This window comes from Plecotus auritus (assembly GCF_963455305.1).
Source record: "Plecotus auritus genome assembly, chromosome: 6".
NCBI lineage: Eukaryota > Metazoa > Chordata > Mammalia > Chiroptera > Vespertilionidae > Plecotus > Plecotus auritus.
Window position 1 is genome coordinate 79,122,975 of NC_137773.1, and position 16,411 is coordinate 79,139,385.

The 16,411-nt window shown below is 47.8% G+C and overlaps 1 protein-coding gene across 3 annotated transcripts in view; it reads right to left on the bottom strand.

Annotated features, from left to right (window-relative positions):
• Positions 1-9,359: 9,359 nt before the first annotated feature.
• The window catches only part of MSRA (methionine sulfoxide reductase A), a 411,741-nt gene continuing 404,689 nt past the window's right edge, over positions 9,360-16,411 (bottom strand). For all 3 annotated transcript variants that reach the window (XM_080676194.1, XM_080676195.1, XM_080676196.1), the window contains exon 6: positions 9,360-10,125. In XM_080676194.1, coding sequence (XP_080532320.1) covers positions 9,961-10,125 — 165 coding nt within the window. In that variant the 3' untranslated portion in view covers positions 9,360-9,960. The remainder of the gene's footprint in view (positions 10,126-16,411) is intronic.

Consider the following 16,411-nt stretch of genomic DNA (forward strand, 5'->3'; position numbering starts at 1 on the left):
TCCATCCAATCAGGGGTCAGCTGGGTCCTGGCTGCCTTTGCAGTCAAACCTCAGACAGACTCAGTCTTTCTCTCCCTGATCCTTATTTCCCGGGCATGGCCTTTGCCATCCTGATTGAGAGCCTGGCAGGTCTCAAACTCCTCAGCCTTGAAAATCTACAGGAGACCTGGGTGCCCCACCTACATCTCCAGCTTCTCACCTCAGAGCTTCAACCTGGCTCCTGTCTTGAGGAGGACAGGAGTGGTGATCTTGAGGCAGGTTCCTTCCTGTGGTGGGTCTTTCTTCCCTAAGCATTGGAGACAGCACGGCAACTCCCCCTGCCCTTTAAGTGCATGTTAGTCTAGCTTCTTGCCAGGCATTCATTCAGCTTGAAATTGTGCACTTGGAGCCTCTCAAGTTTCCCATTTCTCCTCCAGACCCGCACCACACCTGAGAGCTTTACTGGCTTCTCACTGCTCCTGTGGATGGCCTCTTTCTGAGCCAAGTCTGAGCCTGTACATACAATTGGCAAATGTCCCCAGGGGAGAGGAGGGACAAAAACCTGTGGGCAACTTGGCAGTATCACCTCATTTTGTAACAGTGTTGGTTCTCTGAAATATCTAGTCCCTTTAGTAACCACTTCTCACTGGTCTATAGCTTTCCTATGCTGTGATTCCAAAAAATTATTCAGGTTTTTCTGTTGATACAGTGGGAGTACCGATTTACTATAATTTACAGCATACTACCTAGAAGTGGAAATTGAGAGATTAGTTTTTAGTCCATTGGAAAGGAATATTCCCTGCCCCCTTCCTCCCCTTACAGTTTACAGTATTTATTATCAGGATTTTTGCTTCAACACAGCTGATGGCCATCTTCAATATAATGCTTTTCCTCTGAAATATTAGTCATAGCATGTCATTGCTATCCTCTTAAAGGGCATGTGGAGGAAAAGAAGAAATCTGAACCTAGAGCCTTAACAGAGGTTAGTAATGAAAAAGACAGGTACTCATGGGGAATGTGAATTTTAAATGACGTAACAAAGAGTGGGTTGGAGTAGGAATTATCAAGTTGTGGTTTGACACTGGATTCTACCCCAGACTGGGTTATACTAGGCAAGCCATTTATTTCTCTCAGTCTCCTGGTGTTTAAAATAAGGTTTGTTTGACAGCAAAAACTATTCCTTACTCACTATTCCAATGCTGTCACATTGGGCATAGGGGAGCCCCAACTTTACTCTTGTCTGTATGTTTGAAACAGCCCCCAGTGCAATAGAAGTACTAGAAGGGCAGTGTGGTATCTGGCTTCTGTGCAAAACAGATAAATGACCTCTGAAATAATTTCATCAGAGCTAGAGTGAGATGGGAGGGCTCAGAATTAGGGAGACACCAAAAGTGCTGAAGACATGAAGATCTACCTTACTCTGTCATTCCAACCAAGAGGACTGAAACCTGCAAGTCCAGGGTCCTGGAGCTGGAGAGAGGATTCCCCAAACCCCTGTGGTCCTGGGGTCCAGCCTGAGATGCCAGGGAACTGGAGGGGCTGTGAGGATAAGGCACGACTTAGCTGGAGGGCCTGTGTCAATTCATCACCACTCTCTTGACCTACTTCAGACACTGTCAGTCTGGTGGCATCTGCTGCAAGAGAAAGGAGCCTAGCACATAAACACAAATCGGGAGGAGCAGAGCTATTTGGGGCAGGAGACATTAGGAAATAGAAAGTTCTCCCTAGGGAGTGTAGCCTGTTTCTTTTTCCACTTCTGTATTTGAGCTATGCCCTGATTCTTTCTTGTTCCCAGCCAGCTAGGGTATTGAGCACAGGATGACAGAGACTCTACTCCCGTTTCATTAATTCCTCGTGGGACAGAGTGGGTGAGGTGAGTCCTGTGCTGTGCCTTCACACAGGAATTAATTAGACTTTGATTGATTCAGTTTAGAGTGAAGAACTGAAGTCTTCTAAGAATGTTAGATCTAATCTCAATATTGACCTTCTTCCTTAATTCCTGTTGTTTGCTTTGTTGTGTTTTGTTTTGTTTCATTTTTCTGAGCACTAACTTGGAATTCTAAATCGCCACTCACTCTCTGAGCTAGAATAAAGGAGACTGATGATCCTGAAACTCCTTTTAACTCCTTTTTAGAAATGAGTAAACTCAGGCTGAGAAATTTAAGGGAACTTGCCCTGGGCTGGCTTACTTTAAAGGCCCTGCTACCCACACCACAGCCTCTCACTGCCTATCTTCCTCTCTCCACTCCATCCTGGACCAAACCCAGGGCTCAAGCTTTGCTCTCTGCTTGTTTCCCAGGAAACCAGCTCCATCAGGGAGCTCACCAAATTATGGGGTTTCAATTTCTACCTGTTGAGAGATAATGTCCAGGCCCTGCTCTTAGCCAAGATGTTCTCTCTTGCCTGCATGCAAAGCTACTGGAGATACTGTGGGCCCTGCTCACTTTTGCCTTCCAGGGCCCATCCTAATCCAGCATGACCTCATCTTAACTTGGTGACATCTGCAAGGACTCTATTTCCAAATAAGCTCACATTTTATTGGGGGGGTTGGACACAATTTTACACTCTACAATAATATACTTACTTAAAACTGGCAACTAAGAGAAAATCTTAAAAACAGACAATTAAGTGAAAAAGAATTATGTTCACAGGATGATAGATTTAGATTTTTCACTGGAAACAACACAAACCAAAAACAGAAAATAAAGCAACATCTTTATATATTTCTGGAGAAAAAAATGTCAATGTAGCATTTTATATACAGCAAAAATCTGTTTCAGGAATGAAGATGTTCTCAGACATGCAAAAGCTGCATGAATTCATCACTAGCAGAAATGCACTACAGGAATTGCTAATGGAAGTCATTCAAGCAGAAGGAAGATAATACCAGATGGAAATGTGAATCAACCAAAGGAATGAAGGACACTAGAAATGGTAATTATGTGGGTAAATAGAAAACATGTTTTCTTATTATTTAAATAGAAAATAATTGACTGTTTAAAACAAAAATTATAACAATGTATTAGGGAGTTTATAATATACATAGAATAAAATCTATATATATAAAAAGCCAGTCACCTGAATGCCATAATGACCAGAACGACCAGTTGCTATGATGCTCACTGCAGCCAGCAAACCAGCCAGATCTGGGAGTGGGACTGGCCAGCCAACCCCCACGGCCCCTCCCCTGGCCGGCCCCACTCCTAATCACCCCCCGACCCCGAACAGGGGTGGGGCTGGCTGGCCAACTGCCCACAGCCCCTTCCCCCAACCAGCTCCCACCCCCAATGGCCCCCCCCACTCCAATCAGGGGCAGGGCTGGCCGGCCAACCACCCATGGACTTTCCCCCAGGCTGCTGGCCCCCAATAAGCCCCCCCCCACCCCATTCAGGAGCAGGGCTGGCCAGCCCACCACCCACAGCCCATCCCCATGGCTGGCCCAACCCCAAGTCAGCCCCCACCACCCCATCGGCCTGTGGCCCCTCCCCCAGCCAGCTCCTCCCCTGATCGCCCCCCCCCCCCAACACCAATCAGGGGCAGGACCCGCCGACCAACCTCCCGCTGTCTCCTCCTTCTGACAGGCCTGGCCCCAATCCGCCCCGAGTAGGGTTGGGCTTGCCGGACCCCACCCATGCACGAATTTGTGCACTGTGCCTCTAGTCCTATCTAATAAGAGAGTAATATGCAAATTAACCATACCTCTGCTACACCCACAAGCCACGCCCACCATTCAATCAGAAGGGAGTATGCAAATTAATCCAACCAAGATGGCTGCGGCCACGGAGTGAGCAGAAGGCTTGGGTTTCCGCGGCAATGGAGGAAGCCAAGCTTCTCACACACCCTGGCTGGCCCAGGCCTCCACTCAAGTCTACAAAGTTTCAATTATAGAAGATAAATAAATCCCAACAAAAATGGTTGTGGCCATGGAGCAAGCAGGAGGCTTGGCTCCGTTCAAGGCTACAAAGTTTCAATTATAGAAGATAAATAAATCCCAGATACCAGGGCCTCTGCTTGGGTCACTGGGGAGCATGGCCGGCCTGCAAACCACCACAGGCTCCTCACCCAGGCCGCCCCACGTCCCAAGGGAACCCCCACCCTGATCCAGGACACCCTTCAGGGCAAACCACCTGGCCCCCACCCGTGCACCAGGCCTCTATCCTATCTAATCCTATCTAATAAGAGAATAATATGCAAATTGACCATCACTCTAACACACAAGATGGCTGCCCCCATGTGGTCAAAGATGGCTGCCCCCATGTGGACACAAAATGGCTGCCACAAGATGGCCAGCAGGGGAGGGCAGTTGGAAGGGACCAAGCCTGCAAGGGAGGGCAGTTAGGGGTGACCAGGCCAGCAGAGGAGGGAAGTTGGGGGCAACCAGGCCTGCGGGGAAGGGCAGCTGGGGGGAACCCAGGCCTGTAGGGGAGGACAGTTAGGGGTGACCAGGCCTGCAGGGGAGGGCAATTAGGGGCAAATAGGCTGGCAGGGGAGCAGTTAGGCATCAATCAGGCTAGCAGGGGCGTGGTTAGGGGTGATCAGGCTGGCAGGCAGAAGCAGTTAGGGGCAATCAGGAAGGCAGGCAGGCGAGCAGTTGGGAGCCTGCAGTCCTGGATTGTGAGAGGGATGTCCAACTGCCCGTTTAGGATCGGGCCTAAATGGGCAGTCGGACATCCCTTGAGGGGTCCCAGATTGGAGAGGGTGCAGGCTGGGCTGAGGGACACACACCCGCGTGCACGAATTTCATGCACCAATGTATAATAATAGCACAATGACCAGAATAGAAGTATGGAATTATATTGTTTGAAGGTACTTTTAGTATACGTTTAATTGACGTAATAACAATGAAGTATAATTCAGGGGTCCTCAAAATACGGCCCGCGGGCCACATGCGGCCCACCGAGGACATTTATCCTGCCCGCCGGGTGCCGCTGCCTGTCCTGCTTAGCAGCTGACTCGTCCCGGGCCCGCAGTGCACATAGGAATTTGTTCATAGTTTTTTTTTTAAACTATAGTCCGGCCCTCCAACGGTCTGAGGGACAGTGAACTGGCCCCCTGTTTAAAAAGTTTGAGGACCCCTGATTAGTAGATGGTGATAAATCAAATATGTTTACTATAAACCTTAAAGCAATACTAAGATAATACAACAATGATATGTAGTTAATAGGCCATATATCTTAGGAGATAAAATGGAACAAAAAATATTCAATATCCTAAAAGAAAGAAGTGAGAAAAAATAAAAACAGGAACAAAGAACAGGTAGGACAAAGTAGAAAACAAATGAAAATATAGAATATTTAAACCTAACCATATAAATCATCACATCAAATTTAATGGTCTAAACACCCCAATTAAAATCAGAAATAGTCATATTAGTTTAAAAAGCACAACTCAACTATATGCTGCATACCCATTCACTTTAAGTATAAAGATACAAATTGATTGAAAGTGAAATGATGTAAAATTATATATACTGTGAACATGAATCTGAAGAAAGATGGAGTAACTATATTCATCTAAGACAGAGTGGATTTCAGAAAAAAGAATGTTTCCAGGGATAAAAAAAATTATTTTTAATAAAAAGGTCAACTCATCAAAAGAATATAAAAATCTCAAAATGTTTATGCCCTTAGCACAGAATTTTCAAATACATGAAGCAAAACTGCAAGGAGAAATAGACTAATGCATAATTATAGCTGGATATTTCAACACTGCTCTCTCAGTAATTGATGGAAAAACTAGACAGAATATCAGTAAAAAATTTAGAAGTCTTAAATAGCATAATCAACCAGCTTGAATAATTGTCAATTATAGAACACCCCACCCAACAACAGCAAAATATATATTCTTCTCAAGTGCATTCAAGACCTTTACAATGAAACATACTCTGAGCTGTAAAATTAGCCTCAATAATTTCAAAAGCATTCAGAGTATATAAAGTATGATTTTTTATAATAATGGAATGAAATTCGAAACTGATAAGAGATCTCTGGAAAACCTCCAAATAGTTGGAAACTAAATAACACACTTATAAATAACTCATAAGTAAAAGAAAAACATCAAAAAACATTTAAAAAGAGTTGTTATCTAAGTGCAACATGAGAACACAGTATATAAAACTTGTGAGGTCCCACAAAGGTAGTAGAAGGAAATTTATAACACTAATTTCCTATCTGAGGAAAGAAAAACAGTCTATTAGCTTCCACATAGAGGTCACTAAAAGGGAGAGAAAAGCAAAGCTAAAGTAAGCAGAATAAATAAAATTTTAAGGATCAGAGCAGAAATCAATCAGATAGGAAATATCGCAGAGAAAAATCAATGAGTCCAAAAGTTGGTTCAGTCAGAAGATAAGGAAAATTGATAAACCAGTAGAAAGAATGACTAGAAAAAAAGAGAAGAAACAATTTACTGCTATCAGGAATGAGAAAAGTAACATCACTAGGGATTCTTTGGTTATTAAGAAGAGAAGGGACTATTATGTCAATAAATTTGACAACTTAAATAAGATAGGTAAATGTCATGTAACAAAAACTAGCAAAGCTCATTCAGGAAGAAATAGATAATCTTAATAGCCCAATGTCTGTTAAACAAATTGAATTTGCAATGAAAAACCCTCTCACAAAGAAAACTAAAATGCAGATGTTTTCACTGGCAAATTTTATGATACATTTAAAGAAAAACTCATATCAATTCTAACTCATTTTTCTAGAAACCTGAAGAAGAGGGAATGCCTCTCAAATGATTCTGTGAGGCCAGCATTAACTTGATATCATAAATCAGACAAAGACATTACAAGAAAACTCAGACCAATATCCCTCATATACATGGAAGCAAAAATTCTTAAGAAAATTTTAGCAGATCAAGTTCAACATTATATAAAAGGGATACTATATCATGGTCACATAGATTTATCCCAGGAATACAAGGTTGCTTTAACAAGTAAAAAATCAATGTAATTCACCATATTCACAGGCTAATAAAGGACATCTATATGATATCTCCCAGTTTCAAAATATCATTGTCAACATCCAACATATATTCCTGATTTATATTAAAAAACAAACAAACTTTCTACTAATTAGGAATAGGAGACTTGACAAAGAGTTTGCATGAAATATCCAACTAACATCATATTTAATGGTGAAAAGTTTCCCCAAGTCAAGGATGCCTGCTCTTACCACTTCCATCCAACATCATACAGGAGATCAAGTTCTACATAAGGAAAAGTGGGGATAGAAGGCACACAGATGAAAAATAAAGAAGAAGAATTATCTCTATTTGCAGATGACATGACCATCTATATAGAAAATCCCATAGAAATTAAAAAGAAATAAACTAGAATTAATGAGTTTTTCAAGGTGGCAGCATACAGAATTAATGTGCAAAAATCAACTGTATTTTTATAAATTGGCAGTAAATAATTGGAAAGTGAAATTTAAAAAAAAAAACAATGGAATACTATGCATCTGTAAAAAAGACGGATTTCTTTCCCTTTGAGACAGCATGGAGGGACCTGGAGAGTATTAGGCTGAGCAAAATAAACCAGTCAGAGAAAGATAAGTATCACATGATATCATTCATATGTGGAATCTAATGAACCAAATAAACTGATGAACAAAAATAGACCCAGAGACATAGAAGCATGAACAGACTATTGAACCTCAGAGGGAAAGCAAGGGAGGGTGGGTGGGAAGAGATCAACCAATGAACTTGTATGCATATATGCGTAACCCATGGACACAGACAATGGGGTGGTGAGGGCCTTGTGGGGGGGATAGGAGCAGGCTGGAAGAGGTTAATGGGGGGAAGAAGGGGACATATGTAATATTTTCAGCAATAAAGATTTAAAAAAGAAAGGGAAAAATAATAAAATCATTTATTAAAGTAATTTTATCTCTAAAACCTGTGGTTCTACATAATATAGTATTTTTAAAATACCTTTACTTCATTGACATGAACATAGAACAACAGCATCTTCTTTTAGTGATTTTTGGAAGTAATTATGGAAGAACGTTTACCTTCCCTATTTGTGTCTATGAAGGTCTTGCCAGGAAACAGAGGGCACACTCAAACTGGATAATGAAGGAGAGGTTCCTTCACACAGGGAACAGGTACAAAGTGAACAAGGTTTAGGCAAACCCCCAAACGATGGTGCTGTAGGTCACAATGAGCCTCAGTATGGAGCTTATACCACCCACAGACAACCAACCCTGGGGTCCTGCAGGGAGAGCACATCCTGTGACCTAACTCCTCTCCCTCCCTCAATCTGCTGGCAGTGCCCCCTGTTTTACATAATCGGGCCAGAGCCAGATTAGAACAAGAGAGCAAGGAAGCCTATAGTTAGAGCCCCTTCAGGAATCATAGGACACAGAGCAAGATGAAGAAGAGTTGAGTCTGGATCTGGAGGAAACAAAAAGATATCAGCACAGGCCACTGTCTTAGTCAGCTTGAGCTGCTATAACAAAAATACCATAAACTAGGTGGCTTAAATAGCAAACATTTATTTCTCACAGTTCTGGAGGCTGGGAAGTCCAAGATCAAGGTGCCAACAGGTCCGGTGTCTGGTGAGAGCCTGCTTCCTGGAGAGTGGACAGCAGCCTTTGAGCTGTGTCCTCACATGACCGAGAGAGGGAACTCCCATTATGGGGGCTCCACCCTTATGAATTCACACTATTCCGGCCCCGGCCTTTCTGTTTCTCCATCACCACACATTCCTTTCTGTCTTTGGCCATTTGTATTTGGAAAGCATTTCCTTCCAGCAACCAAAGTGGGGGTGCTGACAGTGATTAGGTATATCTGTGCTTAGGGCACAGCAGAAATCCCAGAGGGAAAAGGAAGAGACAGACTAAGATCCATGGGGAAGAATGTCTATTTCCTAATCTGTCTCCTGCCCCACATAGCTCTGCGCTCCTCCCACAACCTGTGTTTCCGTGTCTCCCTTGCATCATTAAGATCATTCAGTTCTCAACTTAAGCTTCACCACTGCATAGAGGCCTCCACTGACCAGTGTAGCTGAAACAGCCTGAGGTGACAACCTCAGACACAATTTACTACCTTATCCTACCAATCACCTCCATGTCGTTTCTCAGGGCCCACAATTGTCTTATTTATTCATGTGGTTACATGTTGACTGCTTAGGCCCCTACTTCTTCTTGTCTTGAGTATAAAGACTGATCTAGCATAGTGCCCAATGTGATAGCTGTATCATGTATGTGAAAACCAGTTATTCTTACTAAAGTTGCAAGGAGCCAGAGGTGTACATGTTTTTCAAAAATTTCAATCTTATTTCCCATTTGGGGGAGAATGACTCAGGCCTTTATCTTACAATGCTTAGGAATATCCTACCTGAACGAGTAAAAGACAGATGAGACATCACACAGCTTGTATTATTAGATTGTAGCCTTTATTAAAACAAGCAATTCTCATAGCTGTAAGCAGGGCATTAGAATTCATCAAGCTCACGCCCATGTTCTCTGCCGCAGGAGGGCTGAGGAGAGAGAGAGAGCGCCTTACACATGTGCAGGGCCAGAGAGCAAAGTATTTCAGGGAATGATTCGTTGAGGCTATAAATGTTTGCAAATTTTAAGGCACTGGAAGGCGTAAGGCGTGTGAGGGGGCTGTGCTCAGATGGAGGATTTCCAGCATGCCTCATCCGGCCCACAGTCTCCCCCTCCTTCCCTGGCTTCCATGGCAGGCACCCCAGCAAGAGAAAAGTGCACACAGCATATTCATTATCCTCATTCAGACCCCAAATGATCCAAAGAATTTCACAGCTCTACTCCCACCACAACTGATTAGGAGATAAATTACGTGTTATCAACTTGGCATGGTGCTTCATGTAAATCACACCTCAATAAACCAGGTGTTTACCAAGGCCTCTGTGCTTCCTGCATTTCTAAAAGCCAATGTCGTGAAACACGGAACAACTGAATTTGTCTGAAGCGTTTTGGCTGTGACTTCGAGGGCCAGCCACATGGGAAGATGTTACTTTTTAATGCCCAGCGGACAGGACACCCCGGTGCCCCCTAGGCCGCAGTAGCCGTCAGGGTTCTTGCTCAGGTACTGCTGGTGGTAATCCTCGGCGTAGTAGAACGTCTGTCCCTCCCGGATGTCGGTTGTGATCGGGCCGTAGCCACTCTCTGACAGAACCTGTGTGGAGAAAGGCACCATCAGGACCTGATCCTGGGCAGAGATGGTCCTGAGACAGAGGGACAGACACATGGGGCTGGGAGGAAGGCTGACACTGGTGCCTAGGGATGTGCAGTTGGTCCTTGTGGGCCTGGGCTTTGCCACTTCCCAGCTGAGTTATTCTGGGCAAGCTATATCATCCTTGATTTCCCAGGGGAAACAGCAGGGGCGAGTGGCTCTCTGGCTGCCCTGAAAGAATGGGGGTCCCTGAGGGCACTCAGCAGGGCTGCAGGGAGGGGATGAAGGGGCACTTGCAGAACGGGGCAGGGAGGGCTGCGGCACCACCCAGGGCTGCCCTCTGCCTCCTGCTCACGGCCCCTGCCCACTCACAGGATCCCCCACTTGCTCCCTGTGGTTCTAGGGAGCAGGGACACAGCCTGGGCAGCAGGGGGTCACTTGGGGTCTGGGCTTTGTATCTCCAGGTCTGGGAGCCTGGGGAGTGGGGTCAGGGGAGGACGTGGCCTGAGGGCCTGTGTGGGCTCATCACCGTCCCCGTGACCTAGTTGAAAGCCTGGTGGCACCTGCTGCCAGGGAAAGAAACAGACACGTCAACACAAGTTGGGGGAGGAGAGCGGACCTATTTGGGGCAGGAGACGGATTAAGAAACAGACATTGTTCCCTATGGATCTTAGCTGTTTGCTTTCCCGTTTGGATTTCAGCTGTGCCCCAATTCTTCCTGTTCAGGCTGCCTGCAGCATTTGAGCACAAGGCTACAGAGACTCGGCCCCAGCGTCTCTGATCCCATTCTGGACAGGGGTGCCAGGCAGGGCCTGGGGCTTGTGCTTCCATAAGGGGACTGACCCATCTCCGACTGTCCGTCAGTCCTCACATCTGCAGAGCGTCGGGAATCCCATGTTAATATTCAGCATGATTCCCTGGCACAGTTTTCCCCTGAGAACTTGTACCTTTCTCCTGAACCTCCTCCCAGCCCAGTGAGGACCTGACAAGCAGGCCGGATGGGGAGGGGCAGCATCCTCGCCACAGTGGTGGGTTGGACCCCACGCTCAGGAGCAGCCAATCTCCTTACAGAGGTTAGAAATAACGACAAGCAGCCATTCTGGTTTCAGTTTTGACACTTTTTTGTAAACCAGCAATTATCAAGGGCTCGCCATATGCCGCACCCTGCACCGCGGCTTCACATTAGCCTCACAACAGCCATCTGAAGGAAACTCTATTATCATCATCTATCTTTAACAATGTGTGTCCGATATGGGCATTCTCGGCTCGCCCTGGCATTGCATTGGCTGGAAGCTTGGAAACGCCATGTCCTGGTTCTACTGCCACAGCACTCGGGTTTAGATGCCACTTACGGGAGAGGCACTGGTGGGACAGGCAGGCCAGGTCCAGGGAGAATAGGGGTCCCTGAGGGCACTCAAGGTGCAGCTGCGAGGATAGGCACAGGGACATCCAGAGAGCACACATCAGACTGCTGCTCCTCCTGAGAGCTGCCCACTCCCACGCTGCCGGCAATGGTTTCTAGCAATTTCTGTAACTCTTGATATTCTGACATCTAGGGGTACCTTTCCCTTCACTCCAATGGCCTTCTAACGATTCTGGAAGCACCAGATTCCATTTGCAAAATCCATCTGCTCCAAAAACCTCACATGCTCTCTGCCTCCGTGACTGAACGCCGGCTAACTCAACATTTGTTGCCTGTGTTGTTTGCAAGACGCAGAATGTCAGTGAGAATGAGAAGCTGGGATGGCCTAACTGTGCTGGTTAGAGTTAGAGTTGGGAAGGACCTCATTGTGATGGAAAATGGATCAGCGCCAATGTGTACAGTGGCCACGCATTCACTTAATTTATCATTAGTATTTGCACATGAAGAAATGCCACTGAAGGATGCCTTTGGGACAGTTGGTGGCTGTGGCAGGGAGGATTCTGGTGACGATGATAAGCACCAGGTCTGTGGGGTGTCCAGGCTGAGAGCTTGTGGGAAGAAAATGATGCAAGGTTGGAACTTGGCATTCCTGGCCCAAGTTCACAGAGCCAGGGACTGTTTAGGGCGGATTTTAAATCATCTCTTATTTCTTGTAGCTGTACCCAAGTTCTAAATAAAAGGTTGGTTCCTAAGGATTTGGGATTTACAAGTGCAGTTCACACCCTCACTAGGTCTGCAACCCAGGGACACTCTCTGAGCTTGTGTACTCACACTGCTGCAGGTGCAGCCATGGAGGTGCTCCCATATCCTCTGAGCTCCTCCACTCACACTGCTGCAGGTGCAGCCATGGAGGTGCTCCCATATCCTCTGAGCTCCTCCACTCACACTGCTGCAGGCACAGCCATGAGAGATGCTCCCCTCCCCTCTGAGCTCCTCCACTCACACTGCTGCAGGCACAGCCATGTGAGGTGCTCCCCTCCCCTCTGAGCTCCTCCACTCACACTGCTGCAGGCACAGCCATGGGAGTACTCCCCTCTGAGCTCCTCCACTCACACTGCTGCAGGCACAGCCATGGGAGTACTCCCCTCTGAGCTCCTCCACTCACACTGCTGCAGGCACAGCCATGGGAGTACTCCCCTCTGAGCTCCTCCACTCACACTGCTGCAGGCACAGCCATGGGAGGTGCTCCCATATCCTCTGAGCTCCTCCACTCACACTGCTGCAGGCACAGCCATGGGAGTACTCCCCTCTGAGCTCCTCCACTCACACTGCTGCAGGCACAGCCATGGGAGGTGCTCCCCTCCCCTCTGAGCTCCTCCACTCACACTGCTGCAGGCACAGCCATGAGAGACGCTCCCCTCCCCTCTGAGCTCCTCCACTCACACTGCTGCAGGCACAGCCATGGGAGATGCTCCCCTCCCCTCCCAGCTCCTCCACTCACACTGCTGCAGGCACAGCCATGGGGGTGCTCCCTCCCCTCTGAGCTCCTCCACTCACAATGCTGCAGGCACAGCCATGGGGGTGCTCCCCTCTGAGCTCCTCCACTCACAATGCTGCAGGCACAGCCATGGGGGTGCTCCCATATCCTCTGAGCTCCTCCACTCACACTGCTGCAGGCACAGCCATGGGGGTGCTCCCGTCCCCTCTGAGCTCCTCCACTCACAATGCTGCAGGCACAGCCATGGGGGTGCTCCCCTCTGAGCTCCTCCACTCACAATGCTGCAGGCACAGCCATGGGGGTGCTCCCATATCCTCTGAGCTCCTCCACTCACACTGCTGCAGGCACAGCCATGGGGGTGCTCCCCTGCCCTCTGAGCTCCTCCACTCACACTGCTGCAGGCACAGCCATGGGAAGTGCTCCCCTCCCGTCTGAGCTCCTCCATTCTCACTGCTGCAGGAACATCCATGGGAGGTGCTCCCCTCTGAGCTCCTCCACTCACACTGCTGCAGGCACAGCCATGGGGAGTTGTGCCCCTCCAGCTCCTACCCCAGACGCTGGGCAAACACTGACATGAGTCTTCCACATTCTGCATGACATTAGATATTGACCTCAGAATTTCCCCACTATGGCCATACTGCTGAGATCCTCCACCCTCCCCTGTCTCCATCATTCAGGGCCATGGCTGGCTTCCAGGTCTGCCCACCTCTCTGCTCACCTGCCTCACGTGGGCTCTGTCCTCTCTGGGGATCACCTCCTCAGGCACTGTCCACAGGATGGACTTCCCTTTCACAGACAGCAGTCCTCCCTGTACCAACAAGGACGGCCTTCCCAGAAGCTTCTCTACCTGAGGCTGGTGCCTGGGGCCTGTGACGCTATTGCCCAAATTGCCAGGCTCCCACCTCCTCCCCACACCAGTTCTCACTGACCTCCCACCCACCCACCAGCCAGTGGGGCAGCATTGCTTTGGGAGAGCAGTGGGAAGGGAGGCCTCAAGGCGGGGCCCAGGAAGTACCAGGCCTCTGCCACAAGATGGCAGACAATTCACTTTTATTTGAGAGGCAAACACCATCAACAGTGATGAAAATCCACAGAAACAGGGCTATGCTGCCCTCCTCCACCTCCCCTTCACCTGAGACATTCTGGACGGGCCTTGTCCGTGTGACACATGCTGGAGCCCCCAGGCCTGCAGTCCACACTGGGCCACCAACTCCAGGCTGAGGCCACCACTCAGCACAGAGCTGTGGCTCGAAAACTGGGGGCAGGGGGACAAAAAAGCACTGAAGAAAGTGGATATGAAAGAAGAGAAAGCAGGCAAAGGAAAAATCCCACCTGGTCTCCATGTTCCCTTCTTCCCCACAGCCTGGCATCTGTTTTCTCACTTGACAAGAGAAGTCACTCCCCTCAGCCACCTCCCAGGGCCTATTGCTCAGACACACCCAGCAGGATGCAGTGCCAGGGATCCAGGGCCCCTTCCCAGCCTTTCTGCTTATTTAGATCTTGTCTGTGATGGCCAGTTTTGCATTGTCCTCCCCTCCCCAGAGCCCATCCTCCACCTCTCCAGGCTCCAGGCTGGGTCCGTCCCCCCGCCGTGCCCCCAAGCCAGCCCCTCAAGCCCCTTCTCCGCTAGGTTCCTCAGCCAGGACAGCTCCAGAGGAAGAGCTGATCTGGGCCAAACGCCCCACCCCCCATTCTTCTACCTCCCCCTCTTATTGATGTCTTGATTGTGGCATATTTTTTCTTGCTGATGTTACAGGCTGTGCCACCTGGTTCAAATATCTCTGGAAGGTCACCTCATGGAATTGGTCATACTTTCTCACATATCTTACCTCACCCTTTCTCGGATAGGCCCAGGACTCCTATGACTCTTTTCTCTTATCATTTTCACTCTGGAAGCAGATTTTCTGTCTGTAAAATGGCACAGCTCCCTGTGCTATTGTGAGAATCCAAGATAAAGCATAAAAAGTGCATAGCACCTGGCATATTGTAACTACACAACAGTACTGGCTCTTTCCCATCACCCCCCAGGCTGGAGGAAAGCTTGCCCATCCATCTCGCCCTCCTTACGTAAGCCTCCATCTACACCAGCAATGGCCCAGTATTCAGGATCTTTAGAAGGGACCACCAAGTCCAAAGCCATCATCACTACCGCCCATTGCCCATTCACAGGGTTCTGGAAACACACAGGCATATCTAATTGGACGTTGTTAAGAGAGATGACTAATTCAAGCACAGCGAAGCCCCACATCAGAGAAACGGCTGTGCTGCCAATGGGAAAGCCAGCAGGAGCGAGAGAAGGGATCCAAGTGCCAACCTCATCAGATTCATGTGTTTTAAAGCCTCATTATGTCTGGGCCAGGATAACGCCACCTCCTCCACCCATTCAAGGAATTTTTAGCCTTATTTGAGTGTTGGGATTTTAGATAATTATTCATAAAGTATAAATGTGTGTTTCATTTTATTTTAGGCTCACTTTTGAAAAATATTTTAATGGTGAGAAATATGTTTCCATGAACTGAAATCCAAATTATGATTCAAACCACAGAAAATTGGGGTTTGACTTTTAAGAACTCCACCTGCAACTGTTGCCCAGGGGCCAACAGGCCGGCCTTAGAGACAAAGGCTGTGGGGCAGGACACAGGAGGCAGGGATTCTGTTGCTCACTGCGCCCTCTAGTGGCAGCAGGGAGCATGTACCGGGCATAGTCCACACCTAGAGTCCTACTTTTCCTGTGGGAACTGAGAGACCCCTTCAGTTCCTCCCAGATCCAACTGCATGGAATTCCATGCTGTTTCCATCCTGAATGTGCGCATGCACGCGCGCGCACACACACACACACACACACACACACGCACGTGCAGACACACAAGCACATGCACACATTGTTGAAGCTTAATAAGCTCAGCCAAGGCCAGTGCCCAAGTCAGCAGTTTTATTCCACTGGCAGCTTCTGGCTGACCAGATTGCCATCAATTAGAACTTCTGGGAAAGGACATAAAATGACTGGCATGGCTTTTAAAGAAAACCACCAGAAAGAAAAACACCATCTATTCTGAGCTGAGCTGAGGCTCATGTGTTTCCAGTTCAGGATGGCCCAGAGCACCCACAAAACGGCAGGTGTGCAGGAAGCAGGTTTGCCCCGCCCACGGTGAACTCTGGAACTACAGGAGCTCCAGGCTTGGAACCACAGAATCAGCCCTGTGAGTCATCAGGGACTATCAGCACAGCAAGGATGACAAATCAGGGCGAGCGAAAGACCCCTGACACAACTGTGCAACAGTGACAAGGACAGTGCCCAAAGGGGCGGTGGCCTCTATGAGGCCCAGTCGGAGTGGCACTGACCCTTCACAGTTTTGTGGGACGAATGGAGGCAGAGTAGAAAAAGAGGTGACACAGTTAGATCTAATTTGGTCCATTAACAAAACCTG